At 37.3% G+C, this 11,633-nt stretch overlaps 1 protein-coding gene across 1 annotated transcript; it reads right to left on the bottom strand.

The window, feature by feature from the left end:
- Positions 1–6,609: 6,609 nt before the first annotated feature.
- Positions 6,610–7,496, bottom strand: LOC103127587 (olfactory receptor 14I1-like). The gene is made up of 2 exons (XM_007538482.1): positions 7,421–7,496; positions 6,610–7,295 (listed from the first exon to the last, which is right to left on the bottom strand). Exons 1-2 carry the CDS (start codon positions 7,494–7,496, stop codon positions 6,610–6,612), a joined length of 762 nt encoding a protein of 253 aa, XP_007538544.1.
- Between the last annotated feature and the right edge of the window lie 4,137 nt (positions 7,497–11,633).

The raw sequence follows: 11,633 nt of genomic DNA, 5'->3' as shown, positions 1-11,633 counted from the left end.
AATGGTTTCTCTCATATATGAAATATGCAGAATAAAAAAATGAGCTTACAAAAAATTGACCTGTGTGATAAAGACTTAAACATTTTGTGACAAATATGGTGACACAGAACGTTGATGATAGGTGGGTGAAGTATAGAATCACCCATGCTATCCTAGAATCTCATAATGTAAACTATCACTAAGTCACTCTGATAAAAGTATTTTAAAGCTGTTTATATTATTTTCTTATATTTATGTTCCCTTTTGTTGCCCTTGTTTTTTATTATTGTTGTAGTTATTATTGTTGTTATTGATGTTGTTTTTGTTGGATAGGAAAGAGATAAGTGGATAGGGGAGGGGAAGGCAGAGAGGGGGAGAGAAAGACATCTGCAGACCTGCTTCACCGCCTTTGATGCAACACTCCTGCAGGTGCGGAGCCAGGGGCTCAAACTGGGATCCTTACGCCGAGTAGTTTATATTCTTACCTGTATGAAGATCTGCTTAGACTTGGAAAAGACCAAGAGTCTTATAAATAAGTATTTCTTCAGTAATGTGAAATTTAAAGAAATTAAAATAGTTTTTTTTAATTTCTTTATTGGGGAATTAATGATTTATGCTCAACAGTAAATACAATAGTTTGTACATGCATAACATTCCCCAGTTTTCCATATAACGATACAATCCCCACTAGGTCCTCTGTCATCCTTTTTGGACATGTATTCTCCCCCGCACCCACCCCAGAGTCTTTTACTTTGGTGCAACATGCCAAGTCCAGTTCAGGTTCTAATTGTGTTTTCTCTTCTGATCTTGTTTTTTCAACTTCTGCCTAAGAGGGAGATTATCCCATATTCATCCTTCTGTTTCTGACTTATTTCACTTAACATGAATTTTTCAAGGTCATCCAAGATAGACTGAAAACAGTGAAGTCACCATTTTTTATAGCTGAGTAATATATATATATATCACGACTTGCTCAGCCACTCACCTGTTGTTAGATACCAGGGTTGCTTCCAGGTTTTGGCTATTACAAATTGTGCTGCTAAGAACATATGTGTACACAGATCTTTTTGGATAGGTGTGTTGGATTCCTTAGGATATATCCCTAGGAGAGGAATTGCAGGATCATAGGGTAGTTTCATTTTTAGCCTTCTGAGAGTTCTCCAGACGGTTCTCCATAGAGGTTGGACCAATTTACATTCCTGTCAGCAGTGCAGGAGGGTTCCTTTGACCCCACAACCTCTCCAGTATTTGCTGCTGCTACCTTTTCTGATGTATGACATTCTCACAGGAGTGAAGTGGTATCTCATTGTTGTCTTGATTTGCATTTCTCTGACAATGAAAGACTTGGAGCACTTTTTCATGTGTTTCTTGGCCTTTTGGATCTCTTCTGTGGTGAATATTCTGTTCATGTCCTCCCCCCATTTTTGGATGGTGTTATTTGTTTTCTTGTTGTTGAGTTTGACAAGCTCTGTATATATTTTGGTTATTAGCCTCTTGTATGATGTATGGCATGTAAAGATCTTCTCCCATTCTGTGAGGGGTCTCTTGGTTTGGGTAGTGGTTTCTTTTGCTGTATAGAAGCTTTTGAATTTGATGTAGTCCCATAGGTTTATGCTTGCCTTAGTCTTCTTTGTATTTCAATTCAATTCATTGAAGATGTCTTCACAATTTACATGGAAAAGAGTTCTGCCAATATTTTCCTCTAAGTATCTGACAATTTTCTGGTTTTACATCCAAGAAATTAAAGGAGTTTTGAAGCATAGTAGATAGATATGGAGAATAAAACTACAAAATATTCCCATTGTGAAAAACATAGTTTCCAGGTATATGAAGGAGAGAGGAGGACAAGACATATCCTAATAATCAGGCTTTATATATTCCACTTAATATCTGATGTCTGGTTGACTTCCTCAGACAGAAGATACCTACACACCTATGTCATGTTACAAAAGTGAAGTGAATCATAGCTGAGTAGTTTCATCCTCTTATAGGATGTGCAGCAGCATTGAAACTTTCTACATGGAGAGTCATTCTGGGAGAAGAGTTCAGACTGTACTGAGAACTCTGTGCTCTCATAAATGAATTTTTATTCTAATAAATAATATTACAGGTGCTATACCTTGTAGGAGCCATTAAAAACAAAATAAAATCATAACAATGTTAATCCTCAAATTGAAATTTTAATTAGAAAGTTATGACTGGGGTAGAGCAGTGGTGACCCTGCTAGAACATAGATGTTACAAGGTTCAGAAACCCTGATTCAAGCCTCAGTCCCCACTGCAGGTGGGAAGCTTCATGAGCAGGAAGAAATGCTACAGGTGTCTCCCTTTCTCTCTCCCTCTATATCTTCTCCTTCCCTCTCAGTTTCTGACTATTCAAAAAATAAGCCTTAAGGAAACACACAGGTGACTCCCATGTTTTACAAAAGAAAACAAGTAAGATATGACCATTTGCAATTTTTTTACACTGCTAAATAATTTTATTTTGCTAAACTAACCAGGATTAGACTTCTAGAGGATACATACAATGCTTCACTGACTAGGCCATTCTGCAAAGACAACTCTCACACCAAGTCCAAAACTTCTAGTCACCATTTTAACGCAAAGACAGTTTTCAATTGTATAAACATTAATAATCTTAAAATAACCTATCACTTAGTAATGAAGAGGGCTCTCTCACTCTCTCTTAACTACACTAAGATCCTTAAGTTGCCTTTAATACTATGATGCTAAGAGCTTTCCTCTGAGTCATTTTCAGGTCTTTAGTTCTGAAACTATAGATGGTGGAATTCATGGAATGGGGCCAGCAAAGTGTAAAACATGGACAATGTGATATCTGCAGCAGATGTCTGGTTAGAAGCCAGATTCACATAGTCCACCATTGCTGAAGAAATGAACAAAGTCACAACAGCCAGATGAGGGAGGCAGGTGGACAGGGCTTTGAACCTTTCATACTTGGAGGAGATGTGTAAGACTGTAGAAATGTGGATATACAAATACAAAATGCAGACAAAGCAGAAGATACCAGTGCTTACACTGACCTTAAGTCTGTGAAAATGAACCAGTTCTAGACATGAGTGATGATGGTGGTGGCAGAGCAATGAGGATGTACTTGGTGTGACTGAACCATGCATTTAAAGTAATTAATTGTATATTTAATGTTATGTGCAGTTTACCACAATTAAAATAACTCTTTTACACAGCTTTGGATAAAGTATCACCCTGAAGGAAGAAAGACTCAGAATAAACATTTCCAAAGCTCTGTGGTGTCAATACATTTGGCAGACCATTTCCTTCATAAGAGAAGACTAGAAGAGGGAGAATATTCTCACAGAATAATCTATTTTAGGAATCAAAGTGAAAATGAAGAACACAGGTTTGGTTCCCCATGTTGAATTCACCAGGACAGGAAAAAATTCCATTTGGTTAAATTCAGTGGAGCTGATTGTAATTTAGCAAAATGACTTTCTAGAACATACATCTAATTCTACTTTCTTCCTTGTGTGAATGAATGTTTGTATGTTCAAAAATCACTTAACAACACAAAGCTGAGGTATTTTTTTATATTTATTTTATTTATTCCTTTTTGTTGCCCTTGTTGTTGTTTTTTATTGTTGTAGTTATTATTGTTGTTGTCGTTGTTGGATAGGACAGAGAGAAATGGAGAGAGGGAGGGGAAGACAGAGAGGAAGAGAGAAAGATAGACACCTGCAGACCTGCTTCACCGCCTGTGAAGCGACTCCCTTGCAGGTGGGGAGCCGGGGTTCGAACCGGGATCCTTATGCCAGTCCTTGTGCTTTGCGCCACCTGCGCTTAGCCCGCTGCACTACAGCCCGACTCCCGAGGTATTTTTTTTAGTTCTGTAATTATCCATGAAGTCTAGCACATTTTATAACAAATATTTGTTGAAAAATCCATATTTAACAGTTTATTTGTATACTATGCTAGGAAAATAATCTTTACCCCCCCCCCCCAAATGGCACTTACGTGATGGTGCATTAATCTCCAAAGAGCCAGGAAACACTGACTTCTTTATTACAGGTATTTCACAGGTAGTCAGTGCTCTCCAATTTCCACAGAATCTCCTCACCCTTGAAGAGGTTTTGTCTGTTTGTTTGTCTTTTTGCCTCCAGTGCTTGGTGCCTTCACTACACATCCACCGCACCTGGAGGACAGTTTTCTTAGTTACTGTTATTTCTTTGAAGTGCTGTATACTCTACCCTAATAATACATACTTAAACACAAGTAAATATTCATGGTCTGGCAGAATAGCTAACTTGAATAGTGGCATTGTTTTGCCTTGTGCAAGACCTATGTTCAAGCCTGGCCATCACCACTTTGAAGGAAGCTTCAGTATTATTCATTCTCTCTCTCTCTCTCTCTCTCTTTCCCTCTCTCTCTCTGTCTGTGTGTGTGTGTGTGTGTCTGAAAAAGTCATTCTAGAGCACTACAAAAATAAATATACAAATAAGTATTCAAAATAATAGACTATGGAAATAACAAGAAAAATAATACCCAATTTTTGAGTCATACTTAAACATAAAATTGTGCAATAGGAGAGAGTAGCTCCCAAATATGAGAAAAGTATAAAATACTGTTAACTGTAAACCCCATAGGCTTGATCTGAGTTCTATATTTTCTGTAGGAGCATGTGTAACATCTGCATCACTGTAAGTCTGAACTCACATTCTGTGGTCATAACTAGGAGCATTATAGGCTGCACTCATTTCAGGACCCATCTTCCCCAAGCAGTAGAATTTGTTGACCCTCAGGGAAACATAGAAACAGACTGGGAGTATGGACTGACCTGCCAATGCTCATGTTCATCAGAGAAGCAGTTACAGAAGACAGACCTTCCACCTTCTATACCCCATAATTATCCTGGGTTCATGCTCCCAGAGAAACAAAGAATAGGAATGCTTTCAAGGGATGGGATGGGATATGAAACTCTGGTGGTGGAAATTGTGTGGAATTGTAACCCTCTTATTCTATGCTTTTGTTGATATTTTTTATTTTATAAATGAATTTTTAAAAGAAACAAAAAATGGGAGCCAAAAAGTGTGCAATGGTGTTTTTTTTTTTTCTTAAGGAGACATAAATAGAAATAAAGGCCAAAACAAATATGTTATAAATAAACCACAAAGTCCTCAACTATCAAATGTGGAAATCATGAAGATTATTGTAGGAAGTGGAATAATAGAACCAGAGTTCAAAGCCTCTCAAGGATTTTTATGTTTTAGTAAGCACGAAATCTATAAATAAAGTTCATCCTTACTTCTATATTAAATAATGTCTGGAATTGTCATAAGCCTGATATTTCTGTGGAATTAGTTCAGAGACACAGTTAAGTATTATTGTTCCTAAATTTTGAACTTTTATTAGGTTGGAATTTTAAAGTAGATAGTTAAAAAAGAAACTTGATATTAAGCCAAAGAGATAGTTCACCAAATGAGGTGCATGACATAGCCATATGTAAGGGCCAGATTCAAGTCATTGTACCACTTGGGAAATGCTATGGTGCCAAAGGAAACATTGTTTCTGTGACATTTCTCCCATCTCTCTCCCTTTCTCTCTCTCTCTCTCTTTCTCTCTGAATGAAACCTGGCCCAGAGTGCTAAGATTTTGCTTGTACGAGTCACCAGATCTAGAAAAAAAAAAAGACTTAATATCTTTTCTAGCAAGAGCGGTATCTATCATTCTGTGGGTAAGAAAAGTAAAATACTAAATTTTGAGAGGATTAATTGTAAGCCACATTTTGTGTAGAGACTGTCTTATTTAGTACAAGAAATAGTTGGTTCTCTTCAGGTAAAACCCAATAGAACTTGTTGATACATCATCCTCCATCATAAATGTTGATTTATTTTTCTTCCTTTCTCAGAAACTTTATATGAATCAAGCATAATACACTTTTCATCCAGAGGTCAGGGAAGGAACACATGTATCTGCCCATATGCAGCAATGAAGACCAGTGCTTTCATCGTCCACTATCTTTCTCAGTGAAAAGCACTTTTTGAAGGCTTTCAGGAACACAAGAGATGATGTCTCAAATTCTGGGAGGGATCTCTGTGCTCCTTCCTTATTGTGTGTTCAGTTCTTCCTCTATCTCCCGTCTCTAACCACTGTGTTACTTAGTCCAGTCTTGGTGCAATGGCAAAACAGAAGAGAATACCTAAGATGCAAAGCATCTCTTGCCAAAGTCAATTAATATTCTTCCCCAGGTGGGCAGCGTCCAGTGCCCTGAAGATCTTCCCAGTGTTTGAGCACCAAGGTACTAATACATAAACACTGGCTGTCCAGATGATATTCTTTGTCGTGTTTAGTTCAAAATCAGAATGTTTTTTCCCGCAAATGCTTCAACAATATGGGACCAGGCTATAGAGCTCTCAAGAAGCACACATTCATTACAGAAATATTGCTTTGGGTTGGGACAGTAAGTTTAGTAAAGTTTGTAGTTCAATATCATTATAGTTGAGATCAAGAATTATAAAAACGTCTAACACTAGAAAATCTACAAGGATACATTGAAATCTAGTCCAATTTGGTCCAATCTGTCTTCTTAAGCAAGCTTTAATCAAGCAAATGCATGCTTGGTAACTCAACATATCTGCTGAGCATTTTGCCTAGAGCTGAGTTAATATCCCGGTTCCGCAGACTGTAGATAATGGGGTTTATTAAATGGTGGCACCATGACATAGAACACAGCTATCAGCAGGTTTTTAAGGGAAGCTTCATTTGCAATAGGATCCAAGACAGCAATCAACCCGGAAATTACAAACAAAAGAAGAACAATCAGCTGTGGGGTACAGGTGGACAAGGTTTTGTTGCTGGCTTCCCCTGAACAGATTTTAAGCACGGTTGAAAATATATTCACGTAGGACAGAACCAAAGATGTGAAACAGGCTAAGACAATGCCAGCACTTACAGCAAGGATCACAGATTCGGTGAACTGAACCTCCGAGGAGGATATCCTCATCCCCTGAGGCACATCACAGAAATACTGATTAATCACGTTGGACTTGGTGAAGGGTAGCCTGAACATGTAACCTGTGTGGATGGCAAAATAAACCACCCCAGTGCCCCATGAGCCACCTGCTGCATGTGTGCACACATGCGGGGTGACCGTCAGCTTGTAGCGCAGAGGGAAGCAAGTGGCAAAATAGAGGTCATAGGCCATCACCACCAGGAAAGCAAGTTCGATGGAGGCAAAGAAAAGATACAGGAAAATCTGGACAGCACACTCTTGGAGTGAAATTGACTTACTGCTAGTCAAGGAATTCACAATCAATTTGGGAACACTGACTGAGATGCAGTACAGATCTATGAGGGATAAATTGCTGAAAAAAAATACATAGGAAAGTGGAGGCAGGGGTCAGTCACAATGACGGTGATGGTTAGAAGGTTTCCCGTCAGCGCCCCTAGACAAATCAACAGGAACAGCAGACCTTGCAAAATTTGGAGCTCCCGAGAACTTGAGATATCCATGAGGAGGAATTCTGTGAAGATGGTGAGATTGTCCATGTCTGCTGATGTCCTGTAGAAATATGATTTTTTTTCAGATTTTCAGGAAGCTGAAAAAAATAGGTGGTGTGTGGTGGGGGCAGATAAAATAAGTAGGAGGTAGGAGAAATGGAAAATGGGAAATTCATATCCTTCCAAGTAAAAGTAGCAATTGGACTAACCCCATGGCTTCTACTTGGAGAGATGGATCCAGGAAACAGAAAATAAGAAAATTTTCTGAAATCAACAAATTACCTGATTGTTTCAGGGGTCCTTTATGATTTTTGTTGAGATGTGCCATTAGTTTCATCAAACATTGGGAGCACAGAACTTGGCACATAGAGACTCTAACATAAACCTATATTTTATAGTTATTGAGGACATGGACATTATTTCTCTTGTTTTGAATTTTTATTAGCAATTCAATATTTATTCACAAAATGACATGTCAACATGGGTATAATTTCAGACTATTCCCACCTCCAGAGTTCTAAATCCCAAGTCCCTCTATTGCAGTTCACTGTGGATTTCCCAAGGTTTCAGACATGGGTTAACTGTAATCTCGATAGTTACCTGTCTACATTTGTACATAATTGCCCCCTTTTTCTTCCAGGTTCAATCCTTTCTTCTTCAGGCCACACATAACTCTATTACTGCATCCAAATAGCTCTCCCCTTTTTGTCCTCTTTCTCTGGGACCTTATGGAGCTGGAGTTCAGAGCCCTCTTACTCTCCCTCACTGGGAATATAGATCAAATTAGTTTTTGAGGTGCATGAGGTAGGAGGTCTGGCTTCTGTAATTGCTTCTACACTGGATTTGGGCTGGACCTTATTTCTGTAGCATATCTTTTCAGATACTGCCTGGATCATTAAAGTCTTGATCATTTCCTTGTGCAGAGTGGTCATCCTGAATATTGGAGAGGGCTTCCCTGACAGCTTGTGTTGAGTTAACTTGTCTTACTGTTATACATTCTGTTCTGCATTGAGCCCCCAGGATGACTTCTGTCTCTTCCCTAGTAAACTGTTCCAAAAAGATAAAAAACTATGTATATATACATATATATTTCTGATTATATATAATTCTGATTATATATAATTCTGAGATATATATATATATATATATATATATATATATATATATATATATATTCAGATTTAAAAAGGGGCTCTGAACTTTGCCAACAGCTTTAGTCCAAATGAGACCATCAGGTTTTGCCTCGAGCTTCTTTCATTTTTATTTCCAAAGTGTAGGAACTCTTTCTTCCTTCCTTCCTTTCTTCCTTTCTTTGAAACACTGTGCAAAAATCATCTGATTGACTGATCTCTAACTCATCCCAGGTGCCTGTGGGCAACAGGAGGCCATGTCTCTGTTGCCCTCCAACAGTCTCAAATTCACACAGTGTCCACAAAGCTGACACCATTTTCCTATATGTGTTTTATCTCCTGACACAAATGTGTTTCACCTTTGAATGCAGAGATAGTTTTTTACCCAGACCTTCTTGGTTCTGATTTTTTACATTTTGATGATATCTCATTCAGAGAATACAATTTTAATTTCAGCAAATTCATTTTGTTTGGTGCTTTGAATTGTCAGGACAACCTTAGTTTTCCTTTAATATTCAAAGCTTTTTTTTTTTGTAGAATTAAATTCAATACAGTTAGTTATCTTCTATGAAGCCCTAGAATTGTCAAGTTTTAACTTCAAGATAATGAATATTCTATTATCTGAATTTATTTTGTTAAAAAATGTGCTTGGACTCACCATTTCACTATTATTGACATCAACAGTAATGAGTTGCTTGAACTGATTTATTAGATGAATTTTGCATAAATAATTTAAGTTTTTTCTATATAATCCTCTTAATTAGTTGTGAACTAGTTGGTTATCCTCACATTATTAATCAAAGATCAGCCTATAAACATCTTGTTAAGATTATTCTGAGATTGACTGATTATAACTGACATGTGGCCTAAGGCACTAAAGCAAAGTAGTCTTACAGCTCTTTTTAATTGGCTTTGTGAAAACCATGCAATAATTATTGGCTGTTAGAATTAAGATTCACAAACTCAGACTTTCAAATTGCAAGCTATGTCTGTTAGGTTTGTAAACACCCACAAGTTCTCCTTTGCTAAACATCTCTGGTGTGTGTCACCATGGTGAAATAAAGACGATTATTCTTGGTCTTCAGAGGTCCTTCTTCAATCTCCCTTCTTTGTTATTGTGTTTAGCAATGGTTAGAAATGGTTTACTTCATCATTTTTAAATGTGGACTAAAAGCTTATTGCTCATCTTTCGATGAATGAAAAACAGATGAAATATAACGTATTAAAGGATCATCACACAGCTTCATCAGCTCCTCACATGAAGAAGCTATGAGAAATTATTTATAATTACTTTAATGGCCAGTTTGACACTCCTTTCAATATTGTAAACAATATCTTTACTTACATAGTATTATTTCCATGAAATGGTTGTAGGTATCAGAACTATCTGTTAAAATCCATCCACAAATATTTTGTTCACTGTGTAATATTTCAGTTATTAGGGATTTTTCATTAATTCCAGATTCAAGATGTTGACTTAGGCAAGCCAATTTGATTCAGTTATCGCTTTTGAAGACAAACCACCTAAATGAACAACAAAATCAGAAGCTCTCAGTTTATCCCATGAATGTACATCTGTCATAGGGGAAGGAGCAGTCATCTTTAGACATTTCACAGCTAGTTTGATGAATTAATTATTCAGTAGTCATTTTTAAGCACTATAAACAAACAAAATGCCAATGAAGTTAGGTGCAAGTTTACTTTCCCTAATAATAATAGGTCCCTCTACTGAATGTTTATCTTAATTCTAATTGCCCTGTCCAAACCACTAGTGCAAGAATTGATATCAATCCCATGTCTGGTCACCAAAGTCCACTGTTCTCTTCTCTTCCTTCTTCCTTCTTACTACTATTGTCTTACTTCTTACTTACTTATTCTCTGGATTCTCAATACATCCCATCTAAATCAACTCAAGAATCTCTTCCTTTGCTTTAAAAAAAAATATTGCTTTGTACTATTTAAAATAACTTGAAAATAAATGATAATTTTTTATTTTCTTAAGGGAGTAAAATTCCAAGAGTCAGTTTTTCCAGAGATTCACTTACCATTGATCACAGCAGCAGTTTGCTTCTGGATCCCTTATAACCATGTACCTGGTCCACTTCTGAAAGCCCCAAGAGAAGTAGTGAGTCCAACCTCCAGAAGGTAGTTTGCTTGCAGTTCTAGGCTACCCTGTAGAGATTTACTGATGAACACATTTTTACTTTATTTTATTTATTTTTGGATGGAGATAGAGAGAAACTTAGAGGGGAGAGGACGGTAGAGAAGGAGAGAGATAGAGAGACACCTGCAGCCCTGCTTCACCACTAATGAAGCTTTCCCCTTGCGGGTGGGGACGGGGGGCTTGAACCTGGGTCCTTGTGTATGCTTAGTCAGGTGTGGTGAGCCACCACCTGGCCCCTTGATAGATACATTTTAATCATGATCCTTAGCAATAAAAATGACAAAGACTTCTTTTTTTTTAACTCTTGTAAAGAATTATATAAGGTTTCTTGAGTGATTCTCATATGACTAAAGAGTTAATAAACTTTCAAATTCTTGTCTGATTATCAAAGTAGTCCTTTCATTATAATAAATTGAGTGACTCAGATTGTTCACAATGCAATTGTTTTTCAAAATTTGAATTCAAATTATGATAACTGTCATTATGATAATATGTCAAAATTATGATAACAAATTATGATAACATGTCAAAGCATTTCTTTAAAAACTCACTGTAGAAGAGTCAGATGGTAGCTCAGTGGGTTAAGTGCACATGGTGCGAAGCACAAGGACCTGCATAAGGATCCCGGTTTGAGCCCCCTGCTCCTCACCTGCAGAGGAGTCACTTCAAAGGCGGTGAAGCAGGTCTGCAGGTGTCTATCTTTCTCTCCCCCCTCTGTCTTCCCCTCCTCTCTCCATTTCTCTCTGTTGTATCCAACAATGATGACATCAATATCAACAACAGTAATAACTACAACAGTAAAAAAGGGCAACAAAAGGAAATAAATAAATAAATATTGTTTAAAAATTCACTGTAAACCAACCACTACTAAACTACAGAAAAAGGGTTATT

Source organism: Erinaceus europaeus, chromosome 9 (genome assembly GCF_950295315.1).
Source record: "Erinaceus europaeus chromosome 9, mEriEur2.1, whole genome shotgun sequence".
NCBI classification, from domain to species: domain Eukaryota; kingdom Metazoa; phylum Chordata; class Mammalia; order Eulipotyphla; family Erinaceidae; genus Erinaceus; species Erinaceus europaeus.
Note: the sequence above shows the minus strand (reverse complement) of the source record. Positions and strands in the feature narration are given on the sequence as shown.

Coding starts and splice junctions, on each gene's coding strand:
- LOC103127587 (XM_007538482.1), bottom strand. CDS start 7,496: ATGGACAATCTCACCATCTTCACAGAATTCCTCCTCATGGATATCTCA. Junction 7,296..7,420: donor GGAGCTCCAAATTTTGCAAG/GTCTGCTGTTCC, acceptor TATCCCTCATAG/ATCTGTACTGCATCTCAGTC.